At 55.1% G+C, this 21,048-nt stretch overlaps 1 protein-coding gene across 1 annotated transcript in view; it reads right to left on the bottom strand.

Annotated features, from left to right (window-relative positions):
- CACNA1E (calcium voltage-gated channel subunit alpha1 E) overlaps window positions 1-21,048 on the bottom strand; it is a 93,458-nt gene that overhangs the window by 47,116 nt on the left and 25,294 nt on the right. The window contains exon 7 of the mRNA XM_068416746.1: window positions 8,952-9,055. Within this exon, the coding sequence (XP_068272847.1) occupies window positions 8,952-9,055 (104 nt within the window). The remainder of the gene's footprint in view (window positions 1-8,951; window positions 9,056-21,048) is intronic.

Below are 21,048 nucleotides of genomic sequence, written 5' to 3'. Positions count from 1 at the left end.
TGGTGCCACATGCAACCAGGGACAAGGTCCGTGCCCCTGCGGCAGCGTCTCCGAGGGAGACACTTCCCACACTCTTGATCCCTAATGGAGCTTAATTGCTTTTGTCCATTAGAAGGAGGAAGAGGTGGCAGAGAGAGGGGTGGGGGGAAATAGTTAAGCTCAACTTAATGAATTATTACATTTCAGAGAGACACGTTACTGAGCAGGGCAGCAGCGGGGGCTGGTGACATCTGAGAGTGGGTAGGCGATGCTGACAGATCAAGGATTGCTCAGAGCCAATTTGCAGCAGCGGGTAGAGATAATACTGTACGTGAGCGAGAACAGGGCCAGCGACGGTGACTGACAGCCGCTTGGGAAGGCTCCAAGTCACAGGCAGGGCAGCGTGGCATTGCCGAGAGAGCCAGGCGCCTGCCTCCCATCGAGGGGCTCTGCTCCCCAGCATGTTTGGGTTACAATGCCAAGGATGGCCCAATTTTGCCTTGCAAAGAGCCTGGGGCTGTGCTGCCCCATGGGGTCCCTGCAAGGGGGCTCAGAGGACCCCAGCAGATAGCACGGTCCCCACCAGCAACACCTCTGCTTGCCCACTTGGGTCTCCTGGCCCCAAATCCTGATGCCTCCAGCATGAAAACATCCACCCACAACAGCCAAGCTCCACTTGTGCCGACCCTGTGGCATGGCAGCCCTTCCCCATTCGTCCTCATAAAGCTGAAGGCACACAGCGAGCGATGGAGGCGAGCGCTGAAGGTCGCGGTGGGAGCTGGGGAGCAGAATGTCATCTGTCCTCCTGCATGCAAGGGCACCATCCATCCACACGCCATGCCCAGCCTGCTGGGGCGACTGGAGCACAGATTGTTTGCTCTTCTGCCTGCAAATTCTCCTCTACAGCCTCGGCATTCCCCTCATGTGGCCTGAGGGCATCTCTGCTCCCGGCAGGACACCTCGGAGGACAGCACCATGCTCGGCTGCCTTCCTCCCCAGACCCCCAAACCCTCGCTCACACCGTTGCGCTCTGCTCAAAGGACTGGAGAGCTCAGGTCTGGTTTTAATGGGAGAAGAACCCATGTGGAAGCATCCAGCTTGAAAATGGGCCTCCTTTTTTGAAAAAAACCCAAAACAACCACAAAAAAAACAACAACAACAAAAAAAAAACAGGAAAAAAAAAAATCACGGATGCTGCAACCCACTTTCATCCTTTCCAGAGCTTCTTTGAGTCCAGACAGGGTATATAGCGCTGGTCACATCAATATCATGGCTTCCATGCTTTGAAACTACAAACCAACCCTCTTCAAGCCCATCAATTCATCACCTTTTGCCACCATTAAAGACGCCTCCAACAAACCAGTTACCAAACAGGTCTTAAAACGATATGAGGCAGCAGCAAGGATGAGGTGGGAAGAGGAGAAATACTGGATTACACACTGAGGATGAGGCAGCAGTACCGTGCTGCTGTGAAAAACACATATATAATGGATGTATAACCAGGAACACCATCTGTAAGACATCAGGTAATACTGCTGCTCTCCTCTGCACTCGCGAGGTCTCAGCTCATGGCTCTGACTCAGTTCTGAGCAGCACAATTAGAGGAAAAAACGCCTTCGACTCCAGGAGGGTGTCAGAGAAGGTTATGGGACAGAACTGACAACAGACGGATGGGAAAACACGGATGAGACAGTTGCAAACCAGGGGGATCAGATGGTATTTACCCAAGAGGCGTAAAGGAACTAAAGTAAGAGTGTTGAACTAACTGTGCAGCCTGTAACCCGGTGCTTCAACTGAAACAGACGGTGGCAAGCAGGCACAGCAGAACTGGCATCGCAGACCGGGATTATTGCACTGAACCATCAGCAAAGGCTAGAGCAGGGTGTTCAAAAGGTACAAAAACCTCTGCAGAGGGAAGGTGTGCTTCACAGGTCTGCTTTGAAGGAGGCAACAAGCTTTTTGGATAAGGGTAACTTGATTTTGATTTAAGTTCACTTGAATTGCCAGAAGTCAGAGCAGATTCAAGGACAAGATGGACAAGGCTCTGAGCAACCTCATCTAGTTGAAGTCCCTGCTCATTGCAGAGGTATTGGACTAGACGACCTTTAAAGGTCCCTTCCAACTCAAACCCTTCTATGATACCTTAATGAAGCTGGATTGTCTCGAGAAACTCTTCTCATGAAGCACTAACTGGCGAAAAGAAACAATACAAAAAAGAGGAAAAAAGAAACAACCTATTTCTTGTATTCCCTTTTAGCAGTGGCCGCTGGCTTTTGATCATCCCCGTGTGCTTCCGCAAGAGTTACGTGTCTGCTGTATTGTGACAAAGCGGCAGCAAGAAGCGGAGTGTACAGCTGACGATGCTAAAGAGAGCACGTTTATAGAGCGCTGGCAGACACATGAGTTGGGGAATGAAAAGCTGACAAGCAGTTGGCAACATCGAATGGCAAAGTGGGATGGAACTGGGAGATATCAGCCCTGAGATTACCCATTACATCACTGTCCCATTTAAAGAAGGGGCAAGAGCAAGTTCACACATCTCTTGGGAACATCGTTGGGCATCAGCTGTACCTTGTTGAAAAGCCTGGCCCTCACCAATGGATCCCAGCAGAGATGCAGGCATCCAGCCCAGCCTCTGCGTTTCAGGGTGGGAACAGCCCCTCTCCACACACTTAATGCATGCTCTCCAAGAATAAGGAGTACTCCACGATCAAAGTGAGAAAAACGCAATGTGGATGCTTGCTTTGTTTTCAGCTCAACCCTGCTGCAACCTTTAAAAGAGAGACAGGTTTTCCATGACACTCGAGTTGGGCTCAGAGCAGCCAACAGTTTGGAGAGCTTATTGTTTTGAAGTAGAGAAGAATAAATGACAAAGAGGACAAATATCACTGGGAGAAGGGAGCCACCGACATTGCAGTTGTAGAGTCTCAGTTTCAACATTTCTCCAAGGGTAACAACGCTGAGGCTTGCATCCCTGTCCCCATTGCTCAGAGAAGTCTGCTGTTTGCAGCATTGCACCAAAGGCAGCAATAGCACGGTCAGCCCGGGCTGCAAGAAAGCCACAGCAAGGTGGTGGAGGGTCTGGTAGCCCCAGCAGCAAGAAGCAGAGATGGAAGCTCTGGATTTGATTTCACTCTTAGCAGGCAGGGCCGGTACGAGCAGCGCAGCTTCACTGCTTCAAGAGCCCCGGGCTTTGTTCGCAATCACTCCCACTGGCTCATGCAGCGCTGGGAAAATGTCACTCCTCCCCTTCCCTCCTATGCTCCAGCTTTTATCCTCTGTAAGTGGAGAACAGTTTTACAGTCCCTCTTTGCAAGTGACAGCGATCTGCAGATGAAAGGTGCACGGGCAGTACTGTAGGTGAGTTACAGCACGGAAAAAAAATCACTGATTTTCAACATTTCATCATGGTAACTTCCCAGGAGCTTCCAAGCACTCTAATTGACGCCTTCAACACACAAATGCAATGAATTCAGAACCAACCATCAAGAGTAAAACCCACAAGGCAACTGCTAGATATGTCACTCCACCACTGCAAAACAAACAGTCGCCTACGAGGTACAAAGAACTGAGAATGCTGCGCAATTCATTCAGGACATCCTGTCTACCTCACCCAAGAGGAGTGCCTAGCACCCCCTTCCAAGGATGGAGTTGGCCATAGAATCATAGAATGGTTTGGGTTGGAAGGGACCTTAAAGATTATCCAGTTCCAACCCCCCCTGCCATGGGACACTTTTCCACTAGACCAGGTTGCTCCAAGCCCCATCCAACCTGGCCTTGAACACTGCTAGGGAGGGGGCAGCCACAGCTTCTCTGGGCAACCTGTTCCCAAGTCATGGAGGAACTGGGCATCTCCAAAGCCATCCACTGAGTCAAAGAGCTGCAGCCATGGCCACACAATTGCTGTCATTAACCAGGATGACGGAAATTACGACGATCTGGAACAACAACTCCAAAAGCAATCTGTAAGGAAGAACTATCTGCTGAGTGCTTTGTCGAGAGGATCAAACATGAGCCTTTTCACCCACAGTCCTCAGACAATGGGCAGTTCACAGAGCAGATTTGCAAGGAGGCATGAACAAGAGCAAATTTGAAGTGGTTGAGACATGCTGGCAAATAATTTGCAAAGAGAAATCAAAGGGGAAAGTCACCGAGTCGTCTCTTTGTTGTGGATTTTTTTTTAATCCTGTCCAGCTAGCTGTAAGAGGAGTCGTCATTCCCTGTAACACCGGGGGATACGGCACACCAGACACGCGCGTCTCTTGTCGGGCAGCTTGTTTGCAAAGGGCTTGGAGGCCCTCCGCAGAAAGGTGGTACAGCAGAGCAAGGCGGAGAGGCACTCATTGAATATGGATGCCCACCTGGCTGCTGAATATAGATGAAGATCTCAAAGGCTCCTTTGCTTCACTCCTGTTCAAATACCACGTCGATGAGCTTCCCCAAAACCAAGTGACAAGCGTGGTCGTTTCTCATCAAACACGGCCTGACCAAGGTGCATCCCATGATGATGCTGGGGGACCTGGCAGGAGGCATCACAGCCCCCTTCCTCATGACACCCACACCTCCATTCAAAAGCAGTTCCAACTAGTGAATCCCCAAACACACAACGGGTACAGACATTCTACATCTCCTCCAAGCCACTCCCTGAGATGCTACAACCATTAAAGAAAAAAAACCCCACAATGCTTCCAAGCTTTCATGCTTCCAATGCAACATTACCCAGGCATGTTTGTTGGCATCTTGCTATCAACTCACGATGTCCCCACAAGCCTTCCTGCATTGTGGCGACGTGTCTCCCCGCTTTCCCCTCCACAAACCGCCTACCTCCGAGACATTAATCCTTTTCCCAGCATTTTTGGCTTCAAACCACCTGATCCAGCTTGAACTCACGGGGCCCAGGTTTTGCGTAGAGCCAGCAAAAAAGAAACCCTGCCTCCATTGAAAATGTACACCTATTCCTTCAACACCCTTGTTATTAATTGCTATAAAACTTAATTTTATTCATCGTTTGTTATGCCTCAAAATTAGATGGGAAAAAAATTCAAATTAAGTGAAGTGAAAAGATTTCAGAGATGGTACAGAAGGCTCCTGAAGGAGCTGAAGAAAACTCTCTGGAGACTGGGAACACAGCGCTAACCCAACCTGAAAGAAAGAAGATCTTAAGACAAAGAGATCTTGCCAAACTGATCCTTTAATTATAACATTAGTCGTTTCTTTCAAAGGCTTAGTGCAAGAGCTGGGGGTGGGGGGCAGAAAAGACTTAAAGGGAGAAAAGACTTAACATCACCAGGATGAGGGGAAGCAATTAGGAGGATTTAAATTACTCTCTTGTTTGGTACAAGGCAGATGGATTTCATTTTTCTTGCCACCGTGCTCAACTTCTTGCTCTGCCATCAGCTTCCAGAGGTGGTCTTCTTGGCAGACCTGATGCCCCAGCTTTCCCAGGTTGGGCAGCATCCCCTTCCACTCTGCACCCACTCAGCTATCGCTGCGGACCACGAATACCAGTGATTATCACAGCTTTGTCACCCTGGAAAGGGGCTGGAAATACAAGACTGGGTAGAGGAAAGGAGTCTACCAACCCTCAACAGGAGGAGAGATGCTGCAATGAATAGAGGAGGGTGATTGCAAACGAGATTTTCTCTGCAGGGACTGGGGAAAGGGAGATGGAAAAGAGGCGAAACGCAGCCTGTCTGGTATCAGAAACTCCGCAGGAGTCCTCAACGTGACACCTCCAAGCACGGCTTATATTTTATCTTCACTCTTGCACCTTCTTGCTCCCAGCGACAAGCTAGACATAAGCCGCCTTCTTGCCAGGAGGGGATAAGCAGGCAGGACCTCCGCAATGGTGAGGACAGGACCAGTGGTGAGCTGTGGTCGTTACTGGGAGGGCATTACTGCCACTGCAGCACCACGGATGGGAGGTGGTGGATGGAGGGATTGGGCAGCGCAGCTCCCACGGGGGCCCCGCTGCTCTGGAGACGCAGCTCGAACACACAGATCCAAACTGTTTTACATGAGGTGCAGCTGAGGGAAAACAAACCCAAAGCATCTCACAAAGGAAGCAGAGCAGACCTTTGCAAACCTCCATGCACCTTCTGCATCCCCTGACCCGGAGCCGGCCGACCGCAGGGCACTGCCCGCCGTGAGTCTCGGCATCTTCCCGAGCTCCCCAACCCTCCGGCTGCCACGTGGCAGCAAACAGGGCGTTTCAGCTGATGCTCCATCCTCGCTCACTCCCACCGACTCTCCTCTGCCAGGATTATTTCGGCAGCTTGTGCAGCTTTAAAAGCTGAGCAGTCACATCTCCTTGGGCTTCATACCTGCTCTCAAAGAGGAACGGGGCCAATTTTTTTTTTTTTTCCCCTTCCTGCTTTCTGTTAGAATTAATTGATCCATAATTGCACCCATAGAGGGGGGGAAAGTTAATAGACACACTAATAAATGCCAAAGCCCCAGAAGAACTGGCTCTCCAAGCTCCTGCCTGGAGCAACTCCATCTCCTCTTAACAGCGTCGCATGCAATCCCAGTTCATGTGTGCGTGTTAGTGTTTAGAGAGAAAAATCGAGGAGCCTGGGTATGATGGAAATAATTTCTTTTCCTCTCCCACATACTTTGTGCCGAGGAGCAGATGGATCCAGGCTGTTTACATCACGGAGGTCATGCCTCCGCTTAACAGTTGGGGAACTGACTGCTGGGAGAGATGCGCATCGCAACCAGGAGATTGCTAAATCTGGGGCTCCGGCAAACTTCTGATGGTGGCAAGTTAAACATACAAATGTCCTCTTCGCATTCAGGACCTGCCTTGGGCGTTCGATTGTTTCCCCGCAGAAAACCGCTGCTGAGATGAGAGCAGAGAGGCAGCTCTGCAGCAGCTCGTGAGCGTGACCTTTGAGAAGAAGGCTGGAAATCCCGAGTGGACCTCGTTATTCGCCGGTGCAGATGGTGCAGTTTGCAAGCGACATGGGTCCAGGTTTCTGCAAGCCACTGACCGCTGCACCCTGAGTTAACAGAGTGACTGATTTCAGCGAGCCTGGCACGGCTGCCTGCCTGCCTTCCCCAAATCAGTGCCGTAACGCCGGGTTAGACGTTCTTCTAGTGGAGGTTTCCTTCTCGTGGAGGTTTCCTTCTCGTGGAGGTGTTTCCACGGAGCTCATCCCCAAAGTGACCTTCTCCCAGCTGAGCCCAGCCGTGGGGCATGCAGGGGGATCCAGCCAGACCCTGCCTGCTCACCCAGCTCAGAGCCTGGGGGATGCGAAGGTCACCCTTCCCTCCCACAACAGAGCCAAGTGCCCTCTTCCAGCACAAGAGGATTACAAGAAGTGGTAACAACAATAAAAACTGAGCAAGCAAAGCGAGGAACAAAGCACTTATTGCACTCAAGGACTTAGATTGTTTGCTCCTGCCTCGTGTCGCACCCCTCCGCAGCTCCGGCAGCAGCTTTGGCAAGAGGATGCTGCACCCACCGAGCCGCAGAGGATGCCTGTGGCCGTGGCCAGGCAGGAGGGCACACGCGGTGGCCTCACCCTGGGGTGGCAGAGCCCAGCTCGCCGTCTCCGCCCAACCTCGCTCAGCCCTCCGGGGAGCTGAGCAGCCGTGCTTTTCCCTAGGTATCTGGCACGCCACGAGAGCATCTCCATTGCCAATTAGGCCACCCACCCGCTTGCATCCTTCCCCAATACAAACCCCATTAGCGATAAACAAACAGTCGAAATGCCAGCCGGCGCCTGGGAAGAACCCTAGACAACTGCATCTGATTCGGCGGGCATGGGAACAGCTACCTAGCACGGACCTAGCATCCCACCAGCCACCCCCGTGGTCCTCCTGCCGGTGGCTGGCTTGCAGGCCAGAGCTGTGCTATCCCGAAAGCATCACACTGGCACCGAAAGCCTCAGTGTCCATGCAACACACCACACGTTGGCATGATCCAACACCGCAGCCTGTCCCCCAGCCCCTGGCCTCAGTCAGACCCCTGACTGAGAGCTGGGGAAATTCAACCCACCAACAGCCCCTGAAGCCCAGCCTGCTGCTCCAGAAGCACTCCTGAAACCACCACCATCACACCTGAACTCACGGGGACACTTAGAACAGTGACAGAGATGACCAGGGCCAGTCTCCACATTGATCCCTGCATCTGAGAGCTTTCCAGCTGGCCAAACCAGTCCCACGGTGGCTTTTTTTTTGCCATGATGGGTAATTAGGAAAAAAAAATGACCAGCTTCCAGGCATGGGGTCCCTGCTGCCACCTTCAGCAAGGGCAGAGGAGCCCACAACCCCTCCCAGTGCAGGAGAGGGCATGCTCTCCCCGTGCACCAACCCCTGCCAGCGGTTGAGGATGTGCTGATGCAGCCACAGTACATTGTCATGGAGACAAGGAGCCTTTTTCTCTCCCAACCCAGCTTAATGGCTTAGATTAAAACCTCCTTTCCCCTGGGAAGAGCAGAACAGGGACGGCTGCATTGTCCCCACGTCCCCACCTTGTCCACGTGCACCCCAGCCACCCCTACCCTCACCAGTGTGACACAGCCCAGAGGTGCCCCATATCACTCCCAACCCATCCCACCCCATGCCCACCACACTCCACCAGCCAGCAAATGCACACCCCGCTACAAACACATCCCAGACCCGAGCACGTTTCCATAAGGTCCCCTCCATGCCTCTCCCCTCCAGCAGGTCGCAAGCAGCCACAAGATCAACATTGACCATTTCTTGCAGGTAACTGAAACCACGAGCTCTTCAGCAAGGCGAAACAATGAGAAAGCATCTTCAATACTGCCCCTTTCCCAGCTCCCTGGGCAGTGAAGGAGCTAAACAGAGCTGGGGATCAGTCCCTTGCTGTGGGGCAGGCAGGCAAGGATGGAGGGAATCAGCTACTGGGGTCCTGGGGGACACACCGGTACTGGGGGCCAACCTCAGGGCTCGGAGACACACGACGGGCACGGCCTGGAGGGGAAGGACGGCATCTCGCTTACCCCGACAGCACTCCCAGGACAAGGTTGAGGACGAAAAAGGATCCAATGATGATGAGGGGGATGAAGTACAGCCAGTTCCAGGTGGCTCCTAAGGCATCATTGGTCTGGAGGGGAAAAGAAAAAACACGTGTGATGTTAAGTTCCACACCAGCACCCGGGGTGGAGGGAGGGTGTGTTATCTCGGGCGCAGTGGTGATTCTCCCTCCAGGCTGACCACAGCAGGTTCCTCAGGGTGACATGGCCATGGCCATGCCCACCGAGCCTGGATGGGCACCGGGCAGCTACCCATGCAGGCAGGCATGGCCAGCCAGGGGCTCCTGGCCAGCGGTGCCCCCGATGCCCCTCAGCACCCTGCCCAGCTACACTCCCCTCCACGCTCTCCAGCCTTCATCGGGCAGGACCGCTCTCCTCTGCCTCCTCCTCCTCCCATCCCTGCAGGGACACAGGGGCTGTAAGACAGTGGTACCATCAGAGGTGCAGGGCCCTGCAGCCCAAAATCGGGGTGCTGAGGGTGTGTGTCCCCCCCAACAGCCTGATTTGGTGCTCCCCTCCGCATCCCACCGAGACAGGGCAAGGCAGCCTCGCTGGTTAAGAGGGAAAGATTCATAAGGTGCCTTAGGGCCAGGGAAGCTGGTGGCTAAAGAAGAGGGAGATGATGCTTGTGCTTCCGTGCACGCGGGGAAAGGGGCTGGTGCGGACAAGCCCCACACCTTCACACGGGTATTTTGCCGACGGCATCACTGCTGATGCCTTGCAGACACCCTCCCGCCCCAGGTGTGTTACCCCAACCCCAAGGAGCTGAGGGGAGCTCTAACTGCAGCCCGACAGCTAAGAAGGCTGCTGGCAGCCCTGCTCAGCACCTCCAGACATGCCTTCACCGAGGCTTTTAATAAAGCAGTGCCCCTGTGTACCTCGCAGCCGCTGCCCGGGCCCCATTTGTCCTCCGGTGTCAGGCACAGCGCACATGACGCCGGGCTGGAGGGTGATGCGGTAGAACGTGACTGTCTGGGGGAGGTGGCATCAATCTTGTTGCAATGAAAGACTCTTTCTCTTTTCTCTCTCTCCCCTCCCTCTCCCCGTGCTAATTAAGCCCTCATCTTTATCTGAGTCATTGGTACCACGTCTCCTGGTCGTCCAGCGCAGCAGCAGAGACGATGCTCTGCAAGGGGAGAAGCACATCTCCGAGAGGGAGAGAAAGCCACCACGCTGAAGTCTTCCTCCAGAGACCAAGATGCCAGCAGGAACCCCAGACGGGTGTCCCCACCACCCTGACACCGAGCCCAAGGCAGGAAGGGCAATGCCAGCCCCCTCCCGACCACAGCACCGGGCAGGGGATGCCATGGGCACAGACCCCAGTGCCAAGGAGCACCTGGCACGCAGCAGCAATAAGGACTTTGAGGTTGGAGAAAGCATCTGGAAAGACTCACCACCCTCCTCCTTCAGCACCAGGGAAATCACACGTGTCTTCTCAAGGTCCTACGCCTTTCAAGGGCCCCAGTCCACGACCAGCCCCTTTCCTTGGGGCCATGGGAGAAGCAAGTGCAGGGAGGTGGGAATGATGCCTGGGAATCCCATATAGCCAATGCTCATCACCACCCTCCAGAGGCACCCAGGCCACCGCGCTCTGCTCTAACAGCACCGTTTGCCATGGCATTAGTCTTCAAGGCATCGTCTGCCAAGATGCCATTGGGTACCTGCCACCCATGCCAGGATTGCTCTCCTTTGAAACTGGCTCCTGCCCAAAAGCCACGGGCTTTCCCCAAGGTCCTTGGCACAGGGGATGCAAAACAGATGAGCTCCTTTCCTAGAGGTGAAGAAGACATCTTCCCCCAGGGCTGGGCTATCGCCATGCCTCCTCCTTTGGCCTTCTCCCCTCCAGCGATGCTCAGCAGAAGATGGGAGTGTGAGATGGTGATGGGATGATGGAACAGAGGGCAATTTCCCTGTGGTTAACAGCCAGTGACACCAGCAGCAGTGCCCAGGCCACCTCTTCCCATGGTGTTTTGTGGACACAGACAAAGCTGGTGGCACCGGGGACCTGCAGCTGGAAAATCTGAGGCAGGGGCTTGGCAGGACCCCAATGAGATGGGCTGTCTGCTATCCCAATCTCTACGTGCATTTGGTTACCCAGCTCCCGTGGGGGTGGAGGTAAAGGGAGATTTTAGGGGGTTTTGGGGGTTACATGTCCAGCAACACTAGCAGCCAGCAGCTCCAGGAGGGGAATTGCTGGGGCAGGGGAGGGGAGCTGTGGCCATGGACCCCACATTCCCAAGGACACACCACTGGCCACAGTGAGATCGGGGATGGTCTCAGCCACCCAGGCTGATGCCAGCAGCCCCAGGAACAGTCCTGCCCCGAGCAGCCACACAGGTCCCTCTGGCTGGTGCCAGCTTTGCTGGAACCCCTCCATCCCCAACATAAATTTTCCAGGGCACATCCCAGTGCTCCCTCCAAAACCAGGAGCTGGTGATGCCCAGCCAGGATGCAGTGGCTCCACCCCATCATCTGGTACCTTCTTGGCTGCTCCGACTGCCAGAATTTGCCCTTTTAATCCCGAAGGAGCTGGAAGAGTTGCTCCAGTACCTTTGCAGCACCCAGGCTGCAGAGGTCCCAGCTGAGGGGACCTGTTTAGGAAACACAAGGGGCTTGACATTTCACAGGCTCTGCGTCTTCCACTGCTTCTCTAGCCTGCGGCAGAGACCACGACCACAAAGTACCCAGTGCAGCAGGACTCTACCTTAAAAGCTCACTATTCCCACGGGAAGGCTCCTCAAGCAGATGCTCTAATGGCTGCTCTAATTTTCAGCCTAAATTTATTTGTGGTCATTTTATATATCCCTCTGTTCTTTTACCAGCATTGGCCTCTGGCTGAAATCCTGTTTCCCATCCTGATGGATTTATAGACAGCTACCACGGCCATCGCCAGCCTCTGCTTTGCTAGCCAAAGCAAGTTTCCTCCAGTTCTCTCTTGCATGACTGGCTCTCCCTCCCTAATTCATCTAGTAGCCCCTTCCCTACTCCAGTCTGGGCTCAGTTCATCTTCCCTGGACGCAGGAGACCCGAGTGAGTGATCCTGATGGGTCCCCACTCTACCCCTACGCGATGTTGCCAAGACTTTGCCATCCTGCCTGCAAACCTCCCGTCTCCTCCAGTGAGCACCTGCTCACTCGCTCATCCCATCCTCCTCCTCACTGCTCCTTCCCAACCAGCGAGACCTGGGCTCCGAGGAGATATCTTTGCTGTTCCTCAACAAGCACATGGCTTTCCATTTCAATCAATCAATCCATCAATCAGGTTGGAAGAGCCCTCTGGGACCATCGAGTCCAACCATTGCCCTGACACCACCATGCCAACTAGACCATGGCACTAAGTGCCATGTCCAGTCTTTTCTCAAACACCCCAGAGATGGTGACTCCACCACCTCCCTGGGCAGCCCCTTCCAATGGCTAATGACCCTTGCTGAGAAGAAATGCTTCCTAATGTCCAACCTCAACCTCCCCTGGTGAAGCCTAAGGCTGTGTCCTCTTGTCCTATTGCTAGTTGCCTGGGAGAAGAGGCCGACTCCCACTCCACTACAACCTCCCTTCAGGTAGTTGTAGACTGCAATAAGGTCACCTCTGAGCCTCCTCTTCTCCAGGCTAAACACCCCCAGCTCCCTCAGCCATTCCTCATAGGTCAGACCCTCCAGACCCTTCACCAGCTTGGTCGCCCTCCTCTGGACTCATTCCAACACCTCAACATCTTTCTTGAAGTGCGGGGCCCAGAACTGGACACATTTCTCACTGCATCCTGCATCTCTTCCTCCAGTGCGCGGCAGCATCCTCCGTCCCCCCAGCTCCAGGAAGCCGGCTGACTCTGGAAGCAGGAAAGCCCGTGACTCATCCCCGAGGAGCCCCACCAGTCACCACGTCCCCTCAACACCACCCAGCGCCATCCCGGTGCTGCTCCCTTCCCTGCCAGCCTCGCAGAGCTCCTCTTCTCCTTCCCCTCTTCTCTGCTTCATTAACACTTTCCCATAGCAAGAGCTTTACTACAAAGAGCAGCTCTACACGTTTCCAGGTCTCTGATGCCAGGTTAGCCTGGCGTGACCTACCTTTGGCAAACCCATGATTCATTTTTCCTCTTTTGCCTTCCAAATCTGTTCCGAAATGGCATGCGATTGAGGTCAGGCTTACAGTCCTATTCTTGCCTGCCTTACTTTTTTTCCCCTCCTCCCCCCGCTTTTAAATATAGGCATTGCATTCGCTATTCTCCAGTCAGATGGTGCCTCCCCCAACGCGACGGAGTCGTTAAAAATACTTGTTACCAGACCTGCCATTTCATGTGCCAGCTCCCTCCAAGAACGGGGTGGGGAGAAGCCATCCCAAGTGCTGGGCTGACGGGTGTGATGGTCTCAGAGCTTGGCTTCCACATCACCTGCGTTCGTTCCCGTGTCCTCATTCCCACTACCCAGCCCTTTTTGTTGCCGCTGTCTTGGTGTTGACCAAAAGCTGGGGTGAAATATCCATCCGTGCCCAAATCTCCCCAGCCGTCACTTCACCGTGCAGAGGTGGGGAACCGCTCGCTGCCCCTTTGAGCATCCTTCACGAGGTCCACATCGGTGTGATTTTTGGCAGCTCTCATAGCACTTCCCAACTTCTTCAGCACCAGGATGTAATTGTCTCAACTGAGCAGCCCCTTTTCCCATCCCTGTAGGGCATCGTTTATTCTTAATATCCCTCCAAAGGCAGCGGTTCATCGCCTTGGTCCACTGTGCCTTCCCACCGTTTTTTCCCCTTTGCTGAAGTACCAGGAGGTCATCATGTGAAGAGGTCAGGGCAGACACAGGGAGTTTAATCCCCAAATTACATGAACACTGTAACTCCTTTAATGAAGAAATTCCTGGCTCCCTGTGAAGACCAGGTCCCATTGCTCACCCAAGCCCTTTGGGAAACGGAGGAGCTGTCTGATGGCTGATCTTTGCTGCTTCTTCTTTTCCCTTTAAAACAACCACCTTTTCGTTATGCGCCCCACCAACCTACACCATCACCACCTAAGCTCTCCCACAACCACCAGCCCAAGAAATGCTAGTTGCTGCCTCCAGGCATACCCAAGACATGAATACAACCAACGTGAGCTTGTTGGTGAAGACTAAGGAACCACAGCTTCCCCAAGGGACTCCACACCCAAGGGTGTTTCTCATACCAAGGCACTGGCAGATACCTCTAGCCATACTCTGGCAGGAGATGAACCACTGGACTCACATCTCTGCCGTGGACATGACCCATCCCACTGCTGGCAAAGCCTCCGAGCCTATAAATGACACCACCAAGGCGTGGGAGCAGGACCCTCATGGGGTAACGGAGCCCCCGCCGGCTCCTGCTTCTCCACCCCCAGCACGGGGTTGTTCTTTCAGCAGCTCTTGTGTTGTGGGTTGGGTTTTTTTTCCCCCCAAAGAGCGGGAAAAGGCACAGGGAGCTGCAAAAGCAGGTCTCACTTGGGGGGCCAGAAATCTAAAGAAATCTAAATATATACGCGAGTCGAATGCAAAGCACAAGCTCGCAGCCCACACGTACCCTCCCTCGGGCTGCGCTCACATGGGAAACTTTAGGATTTCTTTGCTATAGGGGAAGTGGGGGGAAAAAACACAAAAAATCCCACAAATTCAGTCTTTCCTACCTAAAAATAAACAGAGAGCATGTTGTGCCTGTGCAGGGTGCATTCAATGGACACTCACTGCTTGGGGAGAAGGACTGGGCAGCAAGGCTGGAGGCACCCAGCTCACTTGGGCAGCAGCAGGTTGTGGGCAGCCGCTGGACTTCATTCAGGCAGCAATCCACCCTCGTTGGTTCTCCAGGGTCTAGTAACAGGGCTGGGCTCCCACTTCAGGCTTCCCCTGATGAGAAGGGGACCCCTCTGCCCCTTCCCCAGCAGGAGATGTGTCCTGGAGACCTCCACAACCAGCCTGGCCACCACCAACCGCCCGCGCTGGTGCCCCAGAGGCAGTCAAGTCCCCTCCTAAAATCCATCTGCGTTAGGAGGGAGCCTCTGGGGATTCTGTTTGAATCTGGACCAAACCGGCACGTAATTAGACTGGGCTAATATACATTCATGACTGTAACCCACTGGCCGTGACGTGCCAGGGATCTCCCACCCCACAGAGGGCTCCCGCGGGGACCCACGGCTTTGCCTGCATTGCACACAGCTTTAAGAGGCAGGGACGGGGTGACCAAGCCATCCCAAGCAGACAAGAGAGGTCTGTGTGTCCCCCCCGCAGTGCAATCCTAGTGAGGGGGTTTGGGGACGATGGGGAAAGCCAGGATCTCAGGAGGCTTTGCCCTGGGTTCTGTGCCTGCCTTCCCCAGCACTTCCCAGGGGCTTGCTGCCCGGCGCGGGCGCAGAGCGGATCTGCCGGGACAGCGGGTGCAAAACCACCACAGCTCCCACAAGTCGTACGCCAAATCCTCGGCTCGGCAGCTCCCGATAGTGGTGACACACACTGTGCCCCCAGCACGGCTGATGCCATCCCCGCAGCACCACCTCCACGGCCCCCAGGCTGACCCTTCCTGCAAACCACAGCCGGGAAACACACGCAGGCCAGCAGGAACAGCCTCAAAATCTCCATATCCCAGCAAAAAGGGGGGAAAAAAACCCCAGAAAACCACCTTAGAGCAGATTCCCTGGCCTAACCAGCTCCCTCAAGACCTTGACGCCCGCTGCTGCTCTCCCCAGCGCACTAACAGGTCTCTTTCTTCCCTTTAATCGTGCTAATTTGATCTCCTGCGGGCAGGGCCATGTTTCACTCCCCGCCAGCCCTGCCTGGTATCCATCAGCGACCCCGGCGCTGGACAAGATCTGAATGAAAACGCTTTGCTTCGCCAAACGAGGTTAATGAGGAAATTGGTACATTTCCTTTGCAGGGCCAGGGCTGGTCCGCGGCGGGACGCATCCTGCCATGGCCACGTATCGGGGTGCCCGGGCAGGGTGGGCACCTCCTGCCCCATGCCCCGGCCCCGGGGTGCTGGGGGCAGGCAGCAGTCCCGGCAGAGGGGTGCACGAAGCTCAAAGCCTGTAGAGCATGGGCAGGGAAGGGGAAGGAGTGGGGAGACAGGAGACAACCCAGTGTATTTCATTTTGCTGTTTTCTAAATGGAATGCAAAAATGCACTGCTAGAAGCGTCACCAAAAATCAAGGGTTTTCAAAACAGCTGAAATAGGCGTGGAGACCAACTTGTGTTCTGTTCTCCTCCGATCCACCGAGAAATTGCACCTTGATGCCCCAGCATCAATCTGCAGACGCTGTCCCCATACACGCCTCCTCCTCCTCCTCTTCCCTCCAGCCATCCCTCGCCTGCCCCGAACCTCCACCTTCCCCAGCCCCAGATAACTGCACCCCCTTAACCGCCCCGCAGGCAGGATGAACTTGTCCTGACAGAGCACTTGCAAAGATCCGTAGCCCTCGTTAAACCCAGTGCAGACCCTCAGCATCGGGCTCGGCCATGTGCCAGCACCGCCGCCTCTCCTGCTGGACCCAGAGCCTGTGCGCTGCAGCGGGGCATGGTTTTCGTGGGATCACCTTTGGGGTCTTTTCTCCATGGGGCTTGGTGACTGCCAGGTTGGATCTCTGCTTGTTTCAAGTCCCGTAAGAGCACGCTGCAAGCCCAGAGAGGCAGCTCAGGCCCCACCATACGTTTCTTAAATCACAGAATCAGTCAGGTTGGAAGAGCCCTCTGAGATCATTGAGTCCAACCATTGCCCTGACACCACCATGCCAACTACACCATGGCACTAAGTGCCATGGCCAGTCTTTTCTTAAACACCTCCAGAGATGGTGACTCCACCACCTCCCTGGGCAGCCCCTTCCAATATCTAATGACCCTTGCTGAGAAGAAATGCTTCCTAATGTCCAACCTGAACCTCCCCTGGCAAAGCTTGAAGCTGTGTCCTCTTGTCCTAGCGCTAGTTGCCTGGGAGAAGAGGCCAACTCCCACTCCACTACAACCTCCCTTCAGGTAGTTGTAGACTGCAATAAAGTCACCTCTGAGCCTCCTCTTCTCCAGGCTAAACACCCCCAGCTCCCTCAGCTGTTCCTCATAGGTCAGACCCTCCAGACCCTTCACCAGCTTGATCGCCCTCCTCTGGACTCGCTCCAACACCTCAACATCTTTCTTGAAGCACGGGAACATCCCTGGCTGTGACGCTCTGCGGCAACAGACCCACACACCACCTTGCTCAAGGACACCAACTCACCCAATACCCCCAGGTCCAGCCCTGATGCACAGCAGCAGCACTGAGGCATGGAAACAGTTTTGCAAAGCCTCACTAGCACAATTTCCAGTGCCAAACCTGCTAATGAAATTAGAAACCCTGGGCTTAATGAAGATGAGCGGTGGGGGCCAGGCAGCGCCGAGACCCCCTGCTACCTCTTTCTCCTTGAGCCTGGAGTGGTTGGGCAGTGCTGGAGCATCGGTGCGTCCACCGGCCCCTCGGCTCCCCCAGTCCTGCCGGGAGATGGTTTAGGAGCGAGACTTTCCCAGGCGGGCAGGGAGGAGGGTGTGGGCAGGGAGCTTTTGACAGAACATGCCTGCAAAGCTGGGGATCCAGCAGACACAGTTTGTTTCTTGCTGTGTCATCTCAGCACACACACACAGAGAGGGAAAAGAAGCTGGGGGGGGAAGGCAGGGACGTTTGGCAAGCTGGCGAGGGTCTGGCTTTGCTGAGTGCGGAGAAAGGGCCATTTAAAGAGATGCTGTTTCCGAAGGGAGAAGCGAGGCTGGCTGCCGCACGCGTGCCCGGCGGGGATGGGCTCCAGCACCCACGGCTGGCAGCACGCGAGCTGCCGGCACGGGCACCCATGGGAGCCGTTTGGGGAAAAAACAGCTTGTTTCGGTAAAAGTTAGGAAGGTTCTAAACCTTCAGGGTGGAACTCGAAGCCTTCTCTCTGCAGTTCTCGCTAAATTAATCGCACTTAAAACACTCAGCGTTTGACGTTTTGGAGGAAGAAGCAGGAAGGGGCTCTGTCCTGTGGTGCCATGAGCGCTGGGGACTTTTTGGCAGCCCCTGTCCCCCCCCAGCACGCCCCGCTTCACCCGCACGGCCGGGAGCCGCCAGGAATAGCCGCAGAGGCATTAAGATCTGTGCTTGCTACTGAGCTGCTCAGAGCACTGGGTGTTGATTAAATTTTCATACCTCCCCGACAGGATATTTTTTGTGTTGCGTTTTAATTTAAAACACATGAGAAGGGACTCCTTTTCCCTTCGCAAGCATTCCAAGCTCAAGAGCATGGCAACATCCCAGGGCACAGAGGGCTAAAAAGCCAAGTGGTTTCCCCCTTTTGCCATCCCTCCCATCCCCTCCTTCTCCAGCCTCTCTCCCTCCTCCTCCTCCTCTCCCCCTCCTCCTCCTCCTCTCCCCTGAGACCATCTCTAGCCAGTGCCGCTCCTTGCCAGGAGTCACCGTTACCCATCACACTCCCAGCTTCACCCCCCGCAGTGCCCGAAGGAGCAGCAGGGCAGGCTCAGCCCTTGGCTGCGGGATCGCTGCTGTACTGAGCTCCTCCAGTGCTCTACACATCACTGTGGTGTCAAGGCACGTGCTGCTTTGGGGGGATGATCACACTGCCAGCCCTCGCTGCAGAGTCCCTACGACCCTCAGCACATGGCTGGCACTGCTGCAGCTCTTGCCCCGGGACCAGGGACCCCAGGGGACAGGCACTGATGCCCAGGCTCAGGGAGGTTTCCCAGCTCACCTTGGGTCTGAGCAAACCTCAAAAGCAGCGAACTCCTCTCTGGTCAAGTCATTCATTTTGCTGACCCCTGGCTGCCCCACATAAAGCCAGGTCCTGCCCTCGATCTCCAAAAGGCAAGAGGAGAAACACACCCAGACCTACACGATGCTCAGGTCCCGCTCACACTGTTCACACGTGGGTGCTGCAGGGAGAGCAGCTGAGTGCTGAGCATCCCACGGGACCACCGTGACACCCTGGTTGATGCCAGCAAGTGACGAGCAACTTTATACACACACGCACATGGAAAAGCAGCTGCTTTGGAACAGATCCTCCTCTGAGCCCCTCCGAGGCCACTCGACTAGTGGTGCTGGGGGTGGGCATTCCACATTTGAAACCCAGGCTCAGGCAGAAGGTCTCAGGTTTGGGGATCCCAAACCCCGGGGTGATGCCAGGCTCCCCACGTGCCCTCCCGGCCGCAGCACCCCAGCCATGCTGGAGGCACGTGGCGGCTGAGTCACGCTCGCTGCAAACCCCCTTCCCTGGCAGCAGCTCGCGTTTGACAGCCGCTCTCGCAGAGCCTCTGCTCACGCTTGGCACCGACCGAGCGTGTCTCCAACCGCCTGTCTCTTTGCATGGGGCTGCAAGACCTGCACACCCCATCTCCCCCCCACAACCACTGAGTTTTGGTAGGTATTTTGGAAGCTGCCAAGGACTTGATTCTCTCTCCCCCAGTAAACACCCTCCCTTCCTGCTGCACAAGTGCCCAGAAGGCTCCCATCACCCAGCACTGGCATCTCCTAAGGCTCCCTGTACCTTTTTGCCCTCCTGCTTCCCTATAGTCCCAACCCCTTGTGCCACAAGAGACCTTTTGGGTCTATAGAAAAATAGCGTGGCCGGCTAGCTCCCATTAGGCCTTGCCATGCATTTTTAATTAGCAGCATGGCTGCTCTTCCCATGCTGCTTTAACGCCCGTGCCTAGGAGGCAAATGTTGCTCTCCATTGGTGCCGACAGCCATGGCCCTGTGCATCACCGAGCTGCAGCCTGGTTATTGCTGCAGTGCAGTCGGAGCCTGTCTGCAGGTCGGTCCGGCTCTCGGGACTTTACTGGGGCCGCAACGTTGGGATCCGGAGTTTAACCCGACGGCTCTGGTTCTCCACGCTGGCCGTGCCACATCTGCAAAGCGCTTGGAGCGGAAGGTGCCGGGGCCACAGCTGGGCACGTGCCCACGCTTGTACTCACAGCCCCCTGTAACCACGTGCAACTTCAACCACCACTTGCACCCCACAACCACTTGCACCCCGTGGCAGCCTCAGTCCCCACAAGCAACGCCGGCAGCCCTGGCTCCCCTGCCTGCATCTGTCCACGTTGGCATCACTCCCACAGCTATAAAGAGCAGATTTCACCGTGCACTTGGGTTTTCATTTGTCATGGACTAACCTAATGTTCATGCCCAACGAGGGGCTGCGGTTCCCGTGCCGCGTGGCTGGTGTTACAGGCTCCGGCGAGTGCAGAGCAGTGGTCCGGGCAAGGGACCCAGCCAGGATGGGCAGGGCTGACCCCTCTTCCTGCAGAGCCAGCCCACAGCCCCAGCACATGTTGGCCACAGGTGGTTTTACTTCCCACCTCAGCTCCTGACAGTGTGGGGGAAGAGGAGAGCGGCAGCTCCGGGCAGGCCAGGCTCCTCCTCACTACCTGCAAGCACCACAGCTGGGCGCTTCCAAACAGGAAAGCAAATAAACCACCTCGGTGAGTAACACAGCCTCTCAGGTCGGTGTTTCGGAGGAAACCACGATTTCAAACTCCTCTCTCCTGTTTGCTCTCTGGGACCGGGGGAGCCGGGCTGAGCATCCGAAGCCACCAGCACCATGTAGTGCCTGTGCCGTGCCCGGCCAGCCCCATGGCAGCCCCCCACCAGCCCTGCCACCCTCTCCTGGACCCCAGCATGGCCTTTTAATGACAAAACTGCAACCCGGCCCCTGCCCCGTGCCAGCACACCTGCAGAGGCGGAGAAGTAGGGCAGCGAGCCTCTTTGCCAGCGTTATTTTTCCCTCTGGTCTCTACTGAAATCAGGTGTGGTCTCGAGCCAGCCCAGGGAAGGGGCATCTGTTCCAGGGTAAGAAAAGCAAAACACTCCTTAGCCCCTGGTTTGGGAATTCAGAGACAGCCAGAGGAGCCACAAAGCTGAAATTCCCCTCTAAAAGAAATTAAAGTCCTTCAGGCTCACAGGGACAGGAGCTGGAAAAGCCATAACACCCCACAGTCTAAGGCTTTTGCTTTTATTTTTGTAACCCATACTGTGACCTACCCAGCAAAAGAGCATCTCACCCAGGCAAGGCTGATGAAAACAACACGACAGGCAAGCACATCCACGAGATAACACGTGGGAAGCAC

Source organism: Nyctibius grandis, chromosome 21 (assembly GCF_013368605.1).
Source record: "Nyctibius grandis isolate bNycGra1 chromosome 21, bNycGra1.pri, whole genome shotgun sequence".
In the NCBI taxonomy this organism is placed as follows: domain Eukaryota; kingdom Metazoa; phylum Chordata; class Aves; order Nyctibiiformes; family Nyctibiidae; genus Nyctibius; species Nyctibius grandis.
The sequence above is the reverse complement of the archived record's forward strand: the minus strand, read 5'-3'. Positions and strand labels throughout refer to the sequence as shown.